The sequence below is a fragment of the Petromyzon marinus genome, chromosome 20 (genome assembly GCF_048934315.1).
Source record: "Petromyzon marinus isolate PM22_M1 ecotype Great Lakes invasive population chromosome 20, UKy_Petmar_22M1.pri1.0, whole genome shotgun sequence".
Taxonomy (NCBI): Eukaryota; Metazoa; Chordata; class Hyperoartia; order Petromyzontiformes; family Petromyzontidae; genus Petromyzon; species Petromyzon marinus.
Window position 1 is genome coordinate 13,939,839 of NC_133686.1, and position 20,950 is coordinate 13,960,788.

Here is a 20,950-nt window from a genome sequence, read left to right on the forward strand (position 1 = left end):
CCCACCAAAACGAAGAACCTGCCTGGGTATTTTGTACCATCGGGCAACCCACCCCCACAACTCCCAATCGGTGATGGGGCAGTTGTGGAGAGAGTGGAGAGTTTCCCATACCTGGGCAGTGTGCTCATGACTGGCTCCGGTTTGACAGCAGAGGTCTGACTCAGAATCAGTCAAGCGGCAATATCTTTTCATCGGTTGCCTAACGCTGTGTGGAAGCTACCTGGTCTGTCGCTCCGCACTAAGCTTCAGGTCTTCTCGGCCACGGTCATTCCCCCCCTTCTCTACGCTTGCGAAACGTGGACTCCCCTAATGGAACATCTTCGCAGATTGGAAAAATTTAGGCTAGCCTGCCTAAGATCCATCCTGGGTTTAACCAGGCTGGGTTGTGTGAGCTCACAAATCCTTGAAAGATCTGGGCAAAGTCCCATCAGTGAGCTCCTCCAGCAGGCAAGGCCGCGTTGGCTGGGTCATGTAGTCCGCATGCCCAGTCACCGCATGCATAAACAGCTTTTGTTCGGTCGGATAGAGGGGGCGAAACGGACGCGACACGGGCTAGAAAAGAGATGGAGTGATGTGGTACAGGAGGACGTGGAGCTGAGTGGACTTGCCGATGACTGGTACCAGCAGTGTCAAGATCGGCCTCTGTGGAGGAGGCTCGTAAAGGACGCTGCTGGGCAGTTGGAGGCAGTCGCCCTCCAATAACAAAGGAGGGCGGCGGAGCGACGCTCACAACAATGAGCGGAGCGCCGGGTGGCAAAAGCACAGCAAGTTGGCACAGTAGGGGGCACAGGTGGTGCATCAGCCAGTCATCTCAGTCAGTCAACTCGTGGCACCTGGGTCTGCCCCGTGGCCTCCTGCCAGCAGGCGTTCGACACTTCACGTGGCCTCAAGGTGCACATAGCCTGGCACAAGCGTGGTGGTGACGTCACCGCCACTTAGTGGCGAATGGCGATTGTTGTTGTTGTGTCAGCATGTCAGTGTGTCAGTGGCAGCGCATGCTTTAGTGTCAGTGTGTCAGTGTCGGCGTGTCAGTGTGGCAGTGGAAGCGCGTGTGTCAGTGTCAGTGTGTCAGTGCCAGTGTGTCAGTGTCAGTGTGTCAGTGTCAATGTGTCAGTGGTAGCGCATGTGTCAGTGCCAGTGTGTCAGTGCCAGTGTATCAGTGGTAGCGCGTGTGTCAGTGTCAGTGTGTCAGTGTCAATGTGTCAGTGCCAGTGTGTCAGTGTCAATGTGTCAGTGTCAGTGTGTCAGTGCCAGTGGGTCAGTGTCAATGTGTCAGTGCCAGCGTGTCAGTGTCAATGTGTCAATGTGTCAGTGGTAGCACGGGAGTCAGTGTCAATGTGTCAGTGTCAATGTGTCAGTGTGTCAATGTGTCAGTGCCAGTGTGTCAGTGCCAGTGTGTCAGTGCCAGTGTGTCAGTGTCAATGTGTCAGTGCCAGTGTGTCAGTGTCAGTGTGTCAGTGCCAGTGTGTCAGTGCCAGTGTGTCAGTGTCAATGTGTCAGTGCCAGTGTATTAGTGGTAGCGCGTGTGTCAGTGTCAGTGTGTCAGTGTGTCAGTGTCAATGTGTCAGTGCCAGTGTGTCAGTGTCAATGTGTCAGTGCCAGCGTGTCAGTGTCAATGTGTCAGTGTCAATGTGTCAGTGGTAGCGCGTGAGTCAGTGTCAATGTGTCAGTGTCAATGTGTCAGTGTCAATGTATCAGTGTGTCAATGTGTCAGTGCCAGTGTGTCAGTGCCAATGTGTCAGTGCCAGTGTGTCAGTGTCAATGTATCAGTGTGTCAATGTGACAGTGCCAGTGTGTCAGTGCCAATGTGTCAGTGCCAGTGTGTCAGTGCCAGTGTGTCAGTGCCAATGTGTCAGTGCCAGTGTGTCAGTGCCAGTGTGTCAGTGCTAGTGTGTCAGTGTGTCAGTGTCAATGTGCCAGTGCCAATGTGTCAGTGCCAATGTGTCAGTGCCAGTGTGTCAATAGTAGTGCGTGTGTCAGTGTCAATGTGGAAGTGTCAATGTGGCAGTGCCAGTGTCAATGTGTCAGTGTGAGTGTGTGAGTGTGTGAGTGTGTCAGTGTGTCAGTGTCAATGTGTCAGTGCCAGTGTGTCAGTGCCAGTGTGTCAGTGTGTCAGTGTGTCAGTGTGAGTGTGTCAGTGTCAATGTGTCAGTAACAGTGTGTCAGTGCCAGTGTGTCAGTGCCAGTGTGTCAGTGTAAATGTGTCAGTGTGAATGTGTCAGTGCCAGTGTGTCAGTGTGTCAGTGTCAATGTGTCAGTGCCAGTGTGTCAGTGTCAATGTGTCAGTAGTAGCGCGTGTGTCAGTGCCAGTGTGTCAGTAGTAGCGCGTGTGTCAGTGTCAATGTGGAAGCGTCAATGTGGCAGTGCCAGTGTGTCAATAGTAGTGCGTGTGTCAGTGTCAATGTGGAAGCGTCAATGTGGCAGTGCCAGTGTCAATGTGTCAGTGTGAGTGTGTCAGTGTGTCAGTGCCAGTGTGTCAGTGCCAGTGTGTCAGTGTGTAAGTGTCAATGTGTCAGTGCCAGTGTGTCAGTGCCAGTGTGTCAGTGCCAATGTGTCAGTGCCAGTGTTTCAATAGTAGTGCGTGTGTCAGTGTCAATGTGGAAGTGTCAATGTGTCAGTGTCAATGTGTCAGTGTCAGTGTGTCAGTGTCAATGTGTCAGTGTCAATGTGTCAGTGTCAGTGTGTCAGTGCCAGTGTGTCGGTGTCAATGTGTCAGTGCCAGTGTGTCAATAGTAGTGCGTGTGTCAGTGTCAATGTGGAAGTGTCAATGTGGCAGTGCCAGTGTCAATGTGTCAGTGTGAGTGTGTCAGTGTCAGTGTCAGTGTGTCAGTGTCAATGTGTCAGTGCCAGTGTGTCAATAGTAGTGCGTGTGTCAGTGTCAATGTGGAAGTGTCAATGTGGCAGTGCCAGTGTCAATGTGTCGGTGTGAGTGTGTGAGTGTGTCAGTGTCAATGTGTCAGTGCCAGTGTGTCAGTGCCAGTGTATCAGTGTGTCAGTGTCAATGTGTCAGTGTCAATGTGTCAGTGTCAATGTGTCAGTCCCAGTGTGTCAGTGTCAATGTGTCAGTGCCAGTGTGTCAATAGTAGCGCGTGTGTCAGTGTCAATGTGGAAGTGTCAATGTGGCAGTGCCAGTGTCAATGTGCCAGTGTGAGTGTGTCAGTGTGAGTGTGTCAGTGTCAATGTGTCAGTGTCAATGTGTCAGTGTCAATGTGTCAGTAGTAGCGCGTGTGTCAGTGCCAGTGTGTCAGTAGTAGCGCGTGTGTCAGTGTCAATGTGTCAGAAGTAGCGCGTGTGTCAGTGTCAATGTGTCAGTGCCAGTGTGTCAGTGCCAGTGTGTCAATAGTAGTGCGTGTGTCAGTGTCAATGTGGCAGTGCCAGTGTGTCAGTGTGTCAGTGCCAGTGTGTCAGTGCCAGTGTGTCAGTGTGTCAGTGTCAATGTGGCAGTGCCAGTGTCAGTGTAAATGTGTCAGTGCCAGTGTGTCAGTGTCAATGTGTCAGTGCCAGTGTGTCAATAGTAGCGCGTGTGTCAGTGTCAATGTGGAAGTGTCAATGTGGCAGTGCCAGTGTCAATGTGTCAGTGTGAGTGTGTCAGTGTCAATGTGTCAGTGCCAGTGTGTCAGTGCCAGTGTGTCAATGCCAGTGTGTCAGTGTGTCAGTGTCAATGTATCAGTGCCAATGTGTCAGTGTCAATGTGTCAGTAGTAGCGCGTGTGTCAGTGCCAGTGTGTCAGTAGTAGCGCGTGTGTCAGTGTCAATGTGTCAGAAGTAGCGCGTGTGTCAGTGTCAATGTGTCAGTGCCAGTGTGTCAGTGCCAATGTGTCAGTGTCAATGTGTCAGTGTCAATGTGTCAGTGTCAATGTGTCAGTCCCAGTGTGTCAGTGTCAATGTGTCAGTGCCAGTGTGTCAGTGCCAATGTGTCAGTGCCAGTGTGTCAATAGTAGTGCGTGTGTCAGTGTCAATGTGGAAGTGTCAATGTGTCAGTGTGAGTGTGTCAGTGTCAATGTGTCAGTGCCAGTGTGTCAATAGTAGTGCGTGTGTCAGTGTCAATGTGGAAGTGTCAATGTGGCAGTGCCAGTGTCAATGTGTCAGTGTGAGTGTGTCAGTGTCAGTGTGTCAGTGTGTCAGTGTGAGTGTGTCAGTGTGTCAGTGTCAATGTGTCAGTGCCAGTGTGTCAGTGCCAGTGTGTCAGTGTGTCAGTGTGAGTGTGTCAGTGTGTCAGTGTCAATGTGTCAGTAACAGTGTGTCAGTGCCAGTGTGTCAGTGCCAGTGTGTCAGTGTAAATGTGTCAGTGCCAGTGTGTCAATAGTAGCGCGTGTGTCAGTGTCAATGTGGAAGTGTCAATGTGGCAGTGCCAGTGTCAATGTGTCAGTGTGAGTGTGTCAGTGTGTCAGTGCCAGTCTGTCAGTGCAAGTGTGTCAGTGCAAGTGTGTCAGTGTGTCAATGTGGCAGTGCCAGTGTCAATGTGTGAGTGTGTCAGTGTCAGTGTGTCAGTGTCAGTGTGTCAGTGTCAATGTGTCAGTGCCAGTGTGTCAATAGTAGTGCGTGTGTCAGTGTCAATGTGGAAGTGTCAATGTGGCAGTGCCAGTGTCAATGTGTCAGTGTGAGTGTGTGAGTGTGTCAGTGTGTCAGTGTCAATGTGTCAGTGCCAGTGTGTCAGTGCCAGTGTGTCAGTGTGAGTGTGTCAGTGTCAATGTGTCAGTAACAGTGTGTCAGTGCCAGTGTGTCAGTGCCAGTGTGTCAGTGTCAATGTGTCAGTGTGAGTGTGTCAGTGCCAGTGTGTCAGTGTGTCAGTGTCAATGTGTCAGTGCCAGTGTGTCAGTGTCAATGTGTCAGTAGTAGCGCGTGTGTCAGTGCCAGTGTGTCAGTAGTAGCGCGTGTGTCAGTGTCAATGTGGAAGCGTCAATGTGGCAGTGCCAGTGTGTCAATAGTAGTGCGTGTGTCAGTGTCAATGTGGAAGCGTCAATGTGGCAGTGCCAGTGTCAATGTGTCAGTGTGTCAGTGCCAGTGTGTCAGTGCCAGTGTGTCAGTGCCAGTGTGTCAGTGTGTAAGTGTCAATGTGTCAGTGCCAGTGTGTCAGTGCCAGTGTGTCAGTGCCAATGTGTCAGTGCCAGTGTTTCAATAGTAGTGCGTGTGTCAGTGTCAATGTGGAAGTGTCAATGTGTCAGTGTCAATGTGTCAGTGTGTCAGTGTCAATGTGTCAGTGTCAATGTGTCAGTGTCAGTGTGTCAGTGCCAGTGTGTCCGTGTCAATGTGTCAGTGCCAGTGTGTCAATAGTAGTGCGTGTGTCAGTGTCAATGTGGAAGTGTCAATGTGGCAGTGCCAGTGTCAATGTGTCAGTGTGAGTGTGTCAGTGTCAGTGTCAGTGTGTCAGTGTCAATGTGTCAGTGCCAGTGTGTCAATAGTAGTGCGTGTGTCAGTGTCAATGTGGAAGTGTCAATGTGGCAGTGCCAGTGTCAATGTGTCGGTGTGAGTGTGTCAGTGTGTCAGTGTCAATGTGTCAGTGTGTCAGTGCCAGTGTGTCAGTGCCAGTGTATCAGTGTGTCAGTGTCAATGTGTCAGTGTCAATGTGTCAGTGTCAATGTGTCAGTCCCAGTGTGTCAGTGTCAATGTGTCAGTGCCAGTGTGTCAATAGTAGCGCGTGTGTCAGTGTCAATGTGGAAGTGTCAATGTGGCAGTGCCAGTGTCAATGTGCCAGTGTGAGTGTGTCAGTGTGAGTGTGTCAGTGTCAATGTGTCAGTGCCAGTGTGTCAGTAGTAGCGCGTGTGTCAGTGCCAGTGTGTCAGTAGTAGCGCGTGTGTCAGTGTCAATGTGTCAGAAGTAGCGCGTGTGTCAGTGTCAATGTGTCAGTGCCAGTGTGTCAGTGCCAGTGTGTCAATAGTAGTGCGTGTGTCAGTGTCAATGTGGCAGTGCCAGTGTGTCAGTGTGTCAGTGCCAGTGTGTCAGTGCCAGTGTGTCAGTGTCAATGTGGCAGTGCCAGTGTCAGTGTAAATGTGTCAGTGCCAGTGTGTCAGTGCCAGTGTGTCAGTGTCAATGTGTCAGTGCCAGTGTGTCAATAGTAGCGCGTGTGTCAGTGTCAATGTGGAAGTGTCAATGTGGCAGTGCCAGTGTCAATGTGTCAGTGTGAGTGTGTCAGTGTCAGTGTCAATGTGTCAGTGCCAGTGTGTCAGTGCCAGTGTGTCAATGCCAGTGTGTCAGTGTGTCAGTGTCAATGTATCAGTGCCAATGTGTCAGTGTCAATGTGTCAGTAGTAGCGCGTGTGTCAGTGCCAGTGTGTCAGTAGTAGCGCGTGTGTCAGTGTCAATGTGTCAGAAGTAGCGCGTGTGTCAGTGTCAATGTGTCAGTGCCAGTGTGTCAGTGCCAATGTGTCAGTGTCAATGTGTCAGTGTCAATGTGTCAGTGTCAATGTGTCAGTCCCAGTGTGTCAGTGTCAATGTGTCAGTGCCAGTGTGTCAGTGCCAATGTGTCAGTGCCAGTGTGTCAATAGTAGTGCGTGTGTCAGTGTCAATGTGGAAGTGTCAATGTGGCAGTGCCAGTGTCAATGTGTCAGTGTGAGTGTGTCAGTGTCAATGTGTCAGTGCCAGTGTGTCAATAGTAGTGCGTGTGTCAGTGTCAATGTGGAAGTGTCAATGTGGCAGTGCCAGTGTCAATGTGTCAGTGTGAGTGTGTCAGTGTCAGTGTGTCAGTGTGAGTGTGTCAGTGTGTCAGTGTCAATGTGTCAGTGCCAGTGTGTCAGTGCCAGTGTGTCAGTGTGTCAGTGTGAGTGTGTCAGTGTGTCAGTGTCAATGTGTCAGTAACAGTGTGTCAGTGCCAGTGTGTCAGTGCCAGTGTCTCAGTGTAAATGTGTCAGTGCCAGTGTGTCAATAGTAGCGCGTGTGTCAGTGTCAATGTGGAAGTGTCAATGTGGCAGTGCCAGTGTCAATGTGTCAGTGTGAGTGTGTCAGTGCCAGTGTGTCAGTGTCAATGTGTCAGTGCCAGTGTGTCAGTAGTAGCGCGTGTGTCAGTGCCAGTGTGTCAGTAGTAGCGCGTGTGTCAGTGTCAATGTGGAAGCGTCAATGTGGCAGTGCCAGTGTCAATGTGAGTGTGTCAGTGTGTCAGTGTCAATGTGTCAGTGCCAGTGTGTCAGTGCCAGTGTGTCAGTGCCAGTGTGTCAGTACCAGTGTGTCAGTGTGTAAGTGTCAATGTGGCAGTGCCAGTGTGTCAGTGCCAGTGTGTCAGTGTCAATGTGTCAGTGCCAGTGTTTCAATAGTAGTGCGTGTGTCAGTGTCAATGTGGAAGTGTCAATGTGGCAGTGTCAATGTGTCAGTTTCAATGTGTCAGTGTGTCAGTGTCAATGTGTCAGTGTCAATGTGTCAGTGTCAGTGTGTCAGTCCCAGTGTGTCAGTGTCAATGTGTCAGTGCCAGTGTGTCAGTGCCAGTGTGTCCGTGTCAATGTGTCAGTGCCAGTGTGTCAATAGTAGTTCGTGTGCCAGTGTCAATGTGGAAGTGTCAATGTGGCAGTGCCAGTGTCAATGTGTCGGTGTGAGTGTGTCAGTGTCAATGTGTCAGTGTGTCAGTGCCAGTGTGTCAGTGCCAGTGTATCAGTGTGTCAGTGTCAATGTGGCAGTGCCAGTGTGTCAGTGCCAGTGTGTCAGTGTCAATGTGTCAGTGCCAGTGTGTCAATAGTAGCGCGTGTGTCAGTGTCAATGTGGAAGTGTCAATGTGGCAGTGCCAGTGTCAATGTGTCAGTGTGAGTGTGTCAGTGTGAGTGTGTCAGTGCCAGTGTGTCAGTGCCAGTGTGTCAGTGTCAATGTGTCAGTGTCAATGTGTCAGTAGTCGCGCGTGTGTCAGTGCCAGTGTGTCAGTAGTAGCGCGTGTGTCAGTGTCAATGTGTCAGAAGTAGCGCGTGTGTCAGTGTCAATGTGTCAGAAGTAGCGCGTGTGTCAGTGTCAATGTGTCAGTGCCAGTGTGTCAGTGCCAGTGTGTCAATAGTAGTGCGTGTGTCAGTGTCAATGTGGCAGTGCCAGTGTGTCAGTGTGTCAGTGCCAGTGTGTCAGTGCCAGTGTGTCAGTGTGTCAGTGTCAATGTGGCAGTGCCAGTGTCAATGTGTCAGTGTGAGTGTGTCAGTGTCAGTGTGTCAGTGTCAATGTGTCAGTGCCAGTGTGTCAGTAGTAGCGCGTGTGTCAGTGTCAATGTGTCAGAAGTAGCGCGTGTGTCAGTGTCAATGTCTCAGTGCCAGTGTGTCAGTGCCAGTGTGTCAGTGTCAATGTGTCAGTGTCAATGTGTCAGTGTCAATGTGTCAGTCCCAGTGTGTCAGTGTCAATGTGTCAGTGTGTCAGTGCCAATGTGTCAGTGCCAGTGTGTCAATAGTAGTGCGTGTCTCAGTGTCAATGTGGAAGTGTCAATGTGGCAGTGCCAGTGTCAATGTGTCAGTGTGAGTGTGTCAGTGTCAATGTGTCAGTGTGTCAGTGCCAGTGTGTCAGTGTCAATGTGTCAGTGTCAATGTGTCAGTATCAATGTGTCAGTACCAGTGTGTCAGTGCCAGTGTGTCAGTGTCAATGTGTCAGTGCCAGTGTGTCAGTGTCAATATGTCAGTATCAATGTGTCAGTACCAGTGTGTCAGTGCCAGTGTGTCAGTGTCAATGTGTCAGTGCCAGTGTGTCAGTGCCAGTGTGTCAGTGTCAATGTGTCAGTGTGAGTGTGTCAGTATCAATGTGTCAGTACCAGTGTGTCAGTGCCAGTGTGTCAGTGTCAATGTGTCAGTATCAATGTGTCAGTACCAGTGTGTCAGTGCCAGTGTGTCAGTGCCAGTGTGTCAGTATCAATGCGTCAGTGTCAATGTGTCAGTGTCAATGTGTCAGTACGTAGAGGGAGTTCGATTGGTGATCGCAAAGGGCGGGGGCGAGGGGGCAATGTGAGTGGGGGGGGGGGTCCAGGGATAGAGAGGTGGGGGGGGGTCCAGGGATAGAGAGGTGGGGGGGGGTCCAAGGATAGAGAGGTGGGGGGGTCCAGGGATAGAGAGGTGGGGGGGGGGGCCAGGGATAGAGAGGTGGGGGGGGGGGTCCAGGGATAGAGAGGTGGGGGGGGGGTCCAAGGATAGAGAGGTGGGGGGGTCCAGGGATAGAGAGGTGAGGGGGGGTCCAAGGATACAGAGGTGGGGGGGGGTCCAAGGATAGACAGGTGGGGGGGGGGGGTCCAGGGATAGAGAGGTGGGTGGGGGGGGGTCCAGGGATAGAGAGGCGGGGGGGGGTCCAGGGATAGAGGTGGGGGGGGGGTCCAGGGATAGAGGTGGGGGGGGGGGTCCAGGGATAGTGAGGGGGGGGGGGGGGCTCCATCTCGCGCCCCCCGCCCCCCGTCGCGTCACTGCCCGGGCCGGGACGCGGAGGGATACGCGGGCCCGTGCAGCTCAGGGACCGCGGTCATTTACCAAACAAGACGTCGCCTCGGGTAGAGAGGTGGACGAGCGAGGGGGGGGGAGTTGGTGGATCACAGAGGGACGGGTGCCGACACTCCCCAGAACCCCCTGGGGGTTGTACTGACAGTACGGCAGCAAGTGGGTTCCTGAACCCGAGTGGTATCCCTGTTATCCCCTAACGTGCCATAAGATTTTAAATGTAATAAGGCAATACGCCTCGCATGACTGTCCACGTGAATAATTTTTGTTACACATCCCATCATCCACCTAAACTTTCTAGGGGTGCGTTTTCAGCAGCATCGGTTCAACACGGCACAGTTCAAGCCAACCGGCCCGCGGTTCAAGGATTCAGTGCCTCGTCACTAGCCAGGCTTACTTGAGCCAAATGCGGGCGATATTCCAGATGGTTATTAGGCAAGGACCCCTCTCAGATATTTTAAAACTTTTTTTGTCGAGGCATTGCAACTTCCTGACCCGCCCCTACTGGACATCCGTGGGGGGGGGGGGGGGGGGGGGGAAGAGCGCTTCATGGCTCATCGGATTTCTGCAGGATAAATCTCCCGAGATTCGGTTCGAGATTCAGTTCGACGTAAAACTAGAAATGATTTGTTGTGTACTATGTTGAACTTCTTTCGCACCTTTGGTTCTTTCGGTAAAGTCACGTAGAATGAGAATAAAATAATAAATTGATAAAATAAAATAACACAATAATATTCTCACGACGTTTCGGCCACAACACAAGCGGCCTTCATCAGGTGAAGGGACGAGACAGTCTGGTAGGACAGCGCTGGAGTGAAAGAGCCACGTTCAGATCGCGACCTTTAAGCTGTGTGAGAAGAAACAAAGCGCCTTGACAAAGGAATTAGCATATAATTTAGCATTGAAATGGCTGAGTGATTAGCTTGTGACTGGTCACAGAAATAGCTATGTTAAAAGTTAAAGCATACACATCCGCAGAGGCACCCCTTGATGAAGGAATTAGCATAGAATTTAGCATTGAAATAGCTAAGTTAAAGCATACACATCCGCAGAGGCACCCCTTGACAAAGGAATTAGCATAGAATTTAGCATTGAAATAGCTGAGTGATTAGCTTGTAACTGGTCACAGAAATAGCTACGTTAAAGTCAGAGCATACACATTCACCGAGGCACTTAGTACAAATCAAACAGGAGAATTTAGGCCTACACATCTGAGCTATTCACAATACTTGACTTCAACATAGTCATTTCTGTGACCAGTCACTAGCTAATCACTCAGTTATTTCAATGCTAAATTCGCCTAGTTATTTCAATGCTAAATTCTCCTGTTTGATTTGTACTAAGTGCCTCGGTGAATGTGTATGCTCTGACTTTAACGTAGCTATTTCTGTGACCAGTTACAAGCTAATCACTCAGCTATTTCAATGCTAAATTCTATGCTAATTCCTTTGTCAAGGGGTGCCTCTGCGGATGTGTATGCTTTAACTTTTAACATAGCTATTTCTGTGACCAGTCACAAGCTAATCACTCAGCCATTTCAATGCTAAATTCTATGCTAATTCCTTTGCCAAGGCGCTTTGTTTCTTCTCACACAGCTTAAAGGTCGCGATCTGAACGTGGCTTCTTTCACTCCAGCGCTGTCCTACCAGACAGTCTCGTCCCTTCACCTGATGAAGGCCGCTTGTGTTGTGGCCGAAACGTCGTGAGAATATTATTGTGTTATTTTATTTTATCAATTTATTATTTTATTCTCATTCTACGTGACTTTACCGAAAGAACCAAAGAAGATTAATCATTGCAGTCACGAAAGCTTTAAATCGAAATTCTGTCGCACCGTACGTGGCCAACCGCGCCGACAGGCGTTGTAAAGACAGCACCCTCCCCAAAACAAAGAGCGAGGGGGCGCTTCTGTGTCGCGGTCGCGTTACCCCGTGAGCGTGGCAGAGTTACCCCGTGAGCGTGGTAACGTTACCCCGTGAGCGCGGTAACGCTACCCCGTGAGCGTGGGGGTCGCGTTACCCCGTGAGCGTGGTAACGTTACCCCGTGAGCGTGGCAGAGTTACCCCGTGAACGTGGCAGAGTTACCCCGTGAACGCGGCAGTTACCCCGTGAGCGCGGCAGAGTTACCCCGTGAGGGTGGCAGTTACCCCGTGAGCGTGGTAGAGTTACCCCGTGAGCGCGGCAGTTACCCCGTGAGGGTGGCAGAGTTACCCCGTGAGGGTGGCAGAGTTACCCCGTGAGGGTGGCAGAGTTATCCCGTGAGCGCGGCAGAGTTACCCCGTGAGGGTGGCAGAGTTACCCCGTGAGCGCGGCAGTTACCCCGTGAGCGCGGCAGAGTTACCCCGTGAGGGCGGCAGTTACCCCGTGAACGTGGCAGAGTTACCCCGTGAGCGTGGTAACGTTACCCCGTGAGCGTGGCAGAGTTACCCCGTGAACGTGGCAGTTACCCCGTGAACGCGGCAGAGTTACCCCGTGAGCGTGGTAGTTACCCCGTGAGCGCGGCAGAGTTACCCCGTGAGGGTGGCAGAGTTACCCCGTGAGCGCGGCAGAGTTACCCCGTGAGGGTGGCAGAGTTACCCCGTGAGCGTGGTAACGTTACCCCGTGAGCGTGGCAGAGTTACCCCGTGAACGTGGCAGAGTTACCCCGTGAGCGCGGCAGAGTTACCCCGTGAACGTGGCAGAGTTACCCCGTGAGCGCGGCAGAGTTACCCCGTGAGCGCGGCAGAGTTACCCCGTGAGCGTGGCAGAGTTACCCCGTGAGGGTGGCAGAGTTACCCCGTGAGCGTGGCAGTTACCCCGTGAGGGTGGCAGAGTTACCCCGTGAGCGTGGTAACGTTACCCCGTGAGCGTGGCAGAGTTACCCCGTGAACGTGGCAGAGTTACCCCGTGAGCGCGGCAGAGTTACCCCGTGAACGTGGCAGAGTTACCCCGTGAGCGCGGCAGAGTTACCCCGTGAGCGCGGCAGAGTTACCCCGTGAGCGTGGCAGAGTTACCCCGTGAGGGTGGCAGAGTTACCCCGTGAGGGTGGCAGAGTTACCCCGTGAGGGCGGCAGAGTTACCCCGTGAACGTGGCAGTTACTCCGTGAACGTGGTAACGTTACCCCGTGTGGCAGAGTTACCCCGTGAACGTGGTAACGTTACCCCGTGAGCGCGGCGGCGCTGCCGTGCGCGGGAAGACGCTGACCGCCAACTCCGCGACGGGAGCACGCCTGGGCAGGGAGGGCACGGCTAAAACCCTTTTAGATGCCTTCGTGTCGAAATATTGATCGACGCCGCCCGTCCCCTCACAGTGATCTCATCGCATTCACGCTGACAGCAGCGGACTCGTCGACTGTGGCTGTTTTAAACGTGAACGCATTCGAGGCCTAGCGATACCACGAGCAAGCCTGACTTTCCTGATCCCCTTCTGTTTCATCATCGGCGTCAAATGGTCGCGAGCCCTTAGCGGGGGGGCGGGGGCGTGGGAACCCGCCCTTTAAAGGGGCTCGGCATACTCCCACTTCGGCCCGGCCTGTGCTCACACACACAACTCACACATAGACACACGTACATAGACATACATAGACATACATATACAATACATAGGCACGTATACATAGACATACGTAGACATACATATACAATACATAGGCACGTATACATAGACATACATATACAAAACATAGACACTAAGACACATGCATCAACATATACAAACGCAGATACATTTCCATACATAAGACACACATGTACAAACATAGGAACATTCGTATATAGACGCACATCGTGTATGCTTGCGTTGGTGTTCATACATAGACACACCGTGTAAGCTGTACTTGCATGCCTATGCTTAGGAGCAGAGATGCAGACATGCATACATAGACTCGCATATATTGTATATACTCGTATGCTTAGGCATACATAGATGCACATATAGAACAAGGACACAGGCTTTATGGGGACAAATATCCCCGTATAGCCTTTAAAAGACTGTTGGGGCAAGTCCTGTTAACTGTTCAAGCTCGGCACACACGCAGATATACTGTACACACAGAGACACGCACAGAGACACACAGACACCTATATAAACACAGACACGGAGACACGCATAAAGACACATAAGAGACACGCACATAGAGACATACAGACACGCATAGAGACACAGAGACACGCATAGAGACACAGAGACACGCACATAGAGACAGATACACGCATAGGGACCCAGACACGCATAGAGACACGCATAGAGACACACACGCACATAGAGACACAGAGACACGCATAGAGACACACGCACATAGAGACACAGACACACGCATAGAGACACACGCACATAGAGACATAGAGACACGCACATAGAGACACAGAGACACACGCAGATAGAGACAGAGACACGCATAGAAACAGAGACATACATAGAGACACAGAGACACGCATAGAGACACAGACACACGCACATAGAGACACAGACACACGCACATAGAGACACGCATAGAGACACAGAGACACAGAGACACGCACATAGAGACACAGACACACGCACATAGAGACACATATATAGACACAGACACACGCATAGAGACACACGCACATAGAGACACAGAGACACACATAGAGATACAGAGACACACATAGAGATACAGAGACACACATAGAGATACAGAGACACACGCACATAGAGACACAGAGACACGCATAGAAACACAGAGACATACATAGAGACACAGAGACACGCATAGAGACACATGCACATAGAGACACAGAGACACGCATAGAAACACAGAGACATACATAGAGACACAGAGACACGCACATAGAGACACAGACACACGCACATAGAGACACAGAGACACGCATAGAGACACAGAGACACGCATAGAGACACACGCACATAGAGACACAGAGACACGCATAGAGACACAGAGACACACATAGAGACACAGACACACATAGAGACACAGACACACACAGAGACACACATAGAGACACAGAGACACACACAGACACAGAGAGACACATAGACACACACAGAGACACACATAGAGACACACAGAGACACAGACACACGTAGAGACACACGTATAGACACAGACACAGAGACACGTAGAGACACAGACACACGTAGAGACACAGAGACACACATAGAGACACACATAGAGATACACATAGAGACACACATAGAGACACACATAGAGACACACACAGAGACACATACATAGAGACACAGAGACACACAGAAACACAGGGACACACACACAGAGACAGACACAGAGACACATAGAGACACAGAGACACACATAGAGACACAGAGACATAGAGACACACACAGAGACACAGAGACACACACATAGAGACACAGAGACACACACAGAGACACACATAGAGACACAGAGACATAGAGACACATAGAGACACACAGAGACACACACAGAGACATAGAGGCACACACAGAGACACAGAGACATAGAGACACACACAGAGACACAGAGACATAGAGACACACACAGAGACACAGAGACACACACAGAGACACAGACACACGCTGGTGTGGCCATGGCGAGCCCCAAGTCGCGCAGAGTCCTACAGGACGCGAGGGCAGTGGACGACAACAGCGTGAGCGACGCCTCGTTACCTCGTTACCATTCCACCTCGTTACCTCGTTACCATGCCACCTCGTTACCTCGTTACCATGCCACCTCGTTACCATGCCACCTCGTTACCATGCCACCTCGTTACCATTCCACCTCGTTACCTCGTTACCATGCCACCTCGTTACCTCGTTACCATGCCACCTCGTTACCTCGTTACCATTCCACCTCGTTACCTCGTTACCATGCCACCTCGTTACCATGCCACCTCGTTACCATGCCACCTCGTTACCATGCCACCTCGTTACCTCGTTACCATGCCACCTCGTTACCTCGTTACCATGCCACCTCGTTACCATGCCACCTCGTTACCATGCCACCTCGTTACCATGCCACCTCGTTACCTCGTTACCATTCCACCTCGTTACCTCGTTACCATGCCACCTCGTTACCATTCCACCTCGTTACCTCGTTACCATGCCACCTCGTTACCATGCCACCTCGTTACCATGCCACCTCGTTACCATTCCACCTCGTTACCTCGTTACCATGCCACCTCGTTACCATGCCACCTCGTTACCATGCCACCTCGTTACCTCGTTACCATGCCACCTCGTTACCTCGTTACCATGCCACCTCGTTACCTCGTTACCATGCCACCTCGTTACCGCGTTACCATGCCACCTCGGTTCCATGCCACCTCGGTTACCATGCCACCTCGGTTACCATGCCACCTCGTTACCATGCCACCTCGTTTCCATGCCACCTCATTACCATGCCACCTCGCCACATCGTCACTATGCCACCTCGCCACCTCCTTGCCATGCCACCTCGCCACCTCGTTACGATGGCACCTCGCCACCTCGTTTCCATGCCACCTTGTTACCATGCCGCCTGGCCACCTCGTTACCATGCCACCTCGTTACCTTCCACCTCGCCACTTCGTTACCATGCCACCTCGTTACCATGCCACTTCGTTACGATGCCACCTCGTTACCATGCCACCTCGTTACCATCCCACCTCGTTACGATGCCACCTCGTTACCATGCCACCTCGCCACTGCGTTACCACGCCACGTTACCATACCACCACGTTAACATGTATGTTAGATCATACAGGTTGTGTGTGTGGTGACTCTACAGTGTGTGTGTGTGGTGACCCTACAGTGTGTGTGTGTGGTGACCCTACAGTGTGTGTGAGGTGACCATACAGTGTGTGTGTGAGGTGACCATACAGTGTGTGTGGTGACTCTACAGTGTGTGTGTGAGGTGACTCTACAGTGTGTGTGTGAGGTGACTCTACAGTGTGTGTGTGTGGTGACCCTACAGTGTGTGTGAGGTGACCATACAGTGTGTGTGTGTGTGTGGTGACCATACAGTGTGTGTGTGAGGTGACCCTACAGTGTGTGTGAGGTGACCATACAGTGTGTGTGTGAGGTGACCATACAGTGTGTGTGTGTGGTGATCATACAGTGTGTGTGTGAGGTGACCCTACAGTGTGTGTGTGAGGTGACCATACAGTGTGTGTGTGTGGTGATCATACAGTGTGTGTGTGAGGTGACCATACAGTGTGTGTGTGAGGTGACCATACAGTGTGTGTGTGAGGTGACCATACAGTGTGTGTGTGTGGTGACTCTACAGTGTGTGTGTGGTGGCCATACAGTGTGTGTGTGGTGACCATACAGTGTGTGTGTGTGGTGACTCTACAGTGTGTGTGTGGTGACTCTACAGTGTGTGTGTGTGGTGATCATACAGTGTGTGTGTGGTGGCCATACAGTGTGTGTTAGGTGACCCTACAGTGTGTGTGTGTGGTGGACATACAGTGTGTGTGTGGTGGCCATACAGTGTGTGTGTGGTGACCATACAGTGTGTGTGTGTGGTGACTCTACAGTGTGTGTATGAGGTGACCCTACAGTGTGTGTGTGTGGTGACCATACAGTGTGTGTGAGGTGACCCTACAATGTGTGTGTGAGGTAACCCTACAGTGTGTGTGAGGTGACCCTACAGTGTGTGTGAGGTGACCCTACAGTGTGTGTGTGAGGTGACCATACAGTGCGTGTGTGTGTGGTGACCATACAGTGTGTGTGTGTGTGTGAGGTGACCATACAGTGTGTGTGTGTGTGTGGTGACCCTACAGTGTGTGTGTGAGGTAACCCTACAGTGTGTGTGTGAGGTGACCATACAGTGTGTGTGTGTGTGGTGACCCTACAGTGTGTGTGAGGTGACCATACAGTGTGTGTGTGAGGTGACCATACAGTGTGTGTGGTGACTCTACAGTGTGTGTGTGAGGTGACTCTACAGTGTGTGTGTGAGGTGACTCTACAGTGTGTGTGTGTGGTGACCCTACAGTGTGTGTGAGGTGACCATACAGTGTGTGTGTGTGGTGACCATACAGTGTGTGTGTGAGGTGACCCTACAGTGTGTGTGAGGTGACCATACAGTGTGTGTGTGAGGTGACCATACAGTGTGTGTGTGTGGTGATCATACAGTGTGTGTGTGAGGTGACCCTACAGTGTGTGTGTGAGGTGACCATACAGTGTGTGTGTGTGGTGATCATACAGTGTGTGTGTGAGGTGACCCTACAGTGTGTGTGTGTGGTGACTCTACAGTGTGTGTGTGTGAGGTGACCCTACAGTGTGTGTGTGTGTGGTGACTCTACAGTGTGTGTGTGAGGTGACCATACAGTGTGTGTGTGAGGTGACCATACAGTGTGTGTGTGAGGTGACCATACAGTGTGTGTGTGTGGTGACTCTACAGTGTGTGTGTGGTGGCCATACAGTGTGTGTGTGGTGACCATACAGTGTGTGTGTGTGGTGACTCTACAGTGTGTGTGTGTGTGTGGTGATCATACAGTGTGTGTGTGGTGGCCATACAGTGTGTGTTAGGTGACCCTACAGTGTGTGTGTGTGGTGGACATACAGTGTGTGTGTGTGGTGGCCATACAGTGTGTGTGTGGTGACCATACAGTGTGTGTGTGTGGTGACTCTACAGTGTGTGTATGAGGTGACCCTACAGTGTGTGTGTGTGTGGTGACCCTACAGTGTGTGTGTGTGTGGTGACCCTACAGTGTGTGTGAGGTGACCATACAGTGTGTGTGTGTGAGGTGACCCTACAGTGTGTGTGAGGTGACCATACAGTGTGTGTGTGTGTGGTGACCCTACAGTGTGTGTGTGAGGTAACCCTACAGTGTGTGTGTGTGAGGTGACCCTACAGTGTGTGTGTGTGTGGTGACCCTACAGTGTGTGTGAGGTGACCATACAGTGTGTGTGTGTGAGGTGACCCTACAGTGTGTGTGTGTGAGGTGACCATACAGTGCGTGTGTGTGTGGTGACCCTACAGTGTGTGTGAGGTGACCCTACAGTGTGTGTGTGAGGTGACCATACAGTGCGTGTGTGTGTGGTGACCATACAGTGTGTGTGTGTGTGTGAGGTGACCATACAGTGTGTGTGTGTGGTGACCATATAGTGTGTGTGTGGTGACCATACAGTGTGTGTGTGAGGTAACCCTACAGTGTGTGAGTGTGTGGTGACCATACAGTGTGTGAGTGTGGTGACCATACAGTGTATGTGTGTGGTGGCCATACAGTGTGTGTGTGTGTGAGGTGACCCTACAGTGTGTGAGTGTGAGGTAACCATACAGTGTGTGTGTGAGGTGACCCTACAGGCTGTGTGTGAGGTGACCAAGCAGGATACAGTGTGTGTGTGGTGACCCTGCAAGGGTGTTGTGTGTGTGAGACATAAAGGCTGTGTGTGTAAGGTGACCCTGCAGGGTGTGTGTGGGTGTGGTGACCCTGCAAGGTGTGTGTGTGTGTGGTGACCCTGCAGGGTGTGTGTGTGTGTGGTGAACCTGCAGGGTGTGTGTGTGTGGTGAACCTGCAGGGTGTGTGTGTGTGTGGTGAACCTGCAGGGTGTGTGTGTGTGGTGACCCTGCAGGGTCTGTGTGTGTGTGAGGTGACTCTACAGGGTGTTGTGTGTGTGAGACCATAAAGGCTGTGTGTGTAAGGTGACCCTGCAGGGTGTGTGTGTGTAAGGTGAACCTGCAGGGTGTGTGTGTGGTGACCATACAGTGTGTGTGTGAGGTGACCCTACAGTGTGTGAGTGTGAGGTAACCCTACAGTGTGTGTGTGAGGTGACCCTACAGGCTGTGTGTGAGGTGACCAAGCAGGATACAGTGTGTGTGTGTGGTGACCCTGCAGGGTGTTGTGTGTGTGAGACATAAAGGCTGTGTGTGTAAGGTGACCCTGCAGGGTGTGTGTGAGGTGACCAAGCAGGATACAGGGTGTGTGTGTGTGTAAGGTGACCCTGCAGGGTGTGTGTGGGTGTGGTGACCCTGCAGGGTGTGTGTGAGGTGACCAAGCAGGATACAGGGTGTGTGTGTGTGTAAGGTGACCCTGCAGGGTGTGTTAATGATGGCAGCGCGCGTGAATGCCGTGGGTGCCGGACGGAGAGAGATTCATCAGTGGGCCAAGACTGCTGTCCTCATTGATGCATGGCGAGGAACGCGGCCTTTGCGACTTGTCCCTAGACCTAATCACAACTCTAAACTGCAATCTAACCCTAAACCATATCCCCTATGCCTCAACCCTTAGCTCCAACGCCTACCCCCATGCCACAATCCTAATCTCTGACCCAAATGCATAAACCGTAACTTCTAACCCATACCCTAACCTCCAACCCCTTATCCCCAACCTCTAACTCCAACGCCTAAACCCTAACGTCGATGTCTAAACCGTATCCCCAATGCCTGACCTGTAACCCTTAAACCTACATGTGAACTGCTGAAGAAGCGACTTCAACTGAAACGCAAGCTCTGTGATTGGGCATGAATCTGCTACGTGGATAGAAACCTGCGGTGTCCGTGGTACCGAGAGACTCGGTTTCTCTCCGCTTGCTGTCTAATCGGTGCTGTCTGTGCCGCCACAGCTGTGCTTCGAATGTGGTGCACACAGCGCGCAGTGGGCAAGCGTCACCTACGGCATCTGGGTCTGCCTGGAGTGCTCGGGTCGGCACCGGGGCCTCGGCGTGCACCTCAGGTGAGCGCGCGGACACAGCGCCGCTACGCCGAGCCTGCATTGGCCCTGGGTGGCGGCAGTGGAGGTAGCACCGGAGCTTAGCCGCGATCCACGCATTCGGGATAGTGCGTTGCAGACTTTGGCACGGCACAAAGATTGGGCTGTCTTGTGAGGTGAGGCACCCACTTTCGGGGCAATCTGGTGCCTGTTGGAGGATAGTGCTGCAAGTAGGTTATGCCATTTTAATTGTTGTCTGTAATCACTAAATGGATTATCCTATCTTGATTTATATAGCGGCTCATTCCAAGGCACTTTACAGCCCCTGCTGTAAAAAGTTGGCCAAACCCTCTTGAAAAAGAGTCCTGTGACTCAGGACTATGTGGGTAAACAAGCAGACGATTACTACAATAATACTGCATAAGGTTTTTATTCACACAGCCTCAACCCTTAAGGAATTGACCAAATCAATGAGCAGGACTCTCCTGAAATAATGCCTTGGGGCATTGGTGGGTAAAGGAAGAGATGGGAGATGCATGGAGTCAGATGTATAGAGATGAGGCATGGTAGATGTGCAGAGGATCAGAATCTGTATCTTTATTTAGACTGGAGGAATCCGGTGAACTTTGAAGCTCTGTTTTTTACAGATGTCCAGTAGACGGTGAGAGATGCGGAGAGCGATATGGCACAAGGAGCCATGATAGTGAGCATGTTGAGCCACGAGGAGGGAGCTGGAGACAGACTCTTCATGGGGGACACGTGGAGTTAGAGGCGGCAGGCATACGGAGTGGGATGGGCGATGCACAGAGTGAGAGAGGCAGAGGCACAGCACGAGAGGTTTGCGGAGTGAGAGAGGTGGGGACAGCGTTGACGACGCGTGGGAGTGTAGTGACTTGCAGTGTCACTACTGTGTACACACACACGCACATGTGTGACGTCACTATGCGGGGGAGCGTCACTACCACACGGGTCTACACACACACATGACGTCATCCCGTCTGGAGGC

The 20,950-nt window shown here is 51.8% G+C and overlaps 2 protein-coding genes across 5 annotated transcripts in view; one reads left to right on the forward strand and one right to left on the reverse strand.

The window, feature by feature from the left end:
* Nucleotides 1–12,787, reverse strand: part of ABCC10 (ATP binding cassette subfamily C member 10) — a 69,069-nt gene extending 56,282 nt beyond the window's left edge. Inside the window, exon 1 of one of the 2 annotated variants that reach the window (XM_032957482.2) lies at nt 12,511–12,786. The gene's annotated coding sequence lies outside the window, so the exon portion shown is untranslated. Of the gene's footprint in view, nt 1–12,510 lie in introns of both variants that reach the window. The other variant, XM_076068335.1, reaches the window with a different exon arrangement.
* A 58-nt stretch (nt 12,788–12,845) lies between these two features.
* LOC116944069 (uncharacterized) overlaps nt 12,846–20,950 on the forward strand; it is a 28,089-nt gene continuing 19,984 nt past the window's right edge. For 2 of the 3 annotated variants that reach the window (XM_032957479.2, XM_032957480.2), the window contains exons 1-2: nt 12,846–14,961; nt 19,859–19,968. In XM_032957479.2, coding sequence (XP_032813370.1) covers nt 14,902–14,961; nt 19,859–19,968 — 170 coding nt within the window. In that variant the 5' untranslated portion in view covers nt 12,846–14,901. The remainder of the gene's footprint in view (nt 14,962–19,858; nt 19,969–20,950) is intronic. The other variant, XM_032957481.2, reaches the window with a different exon arrangement.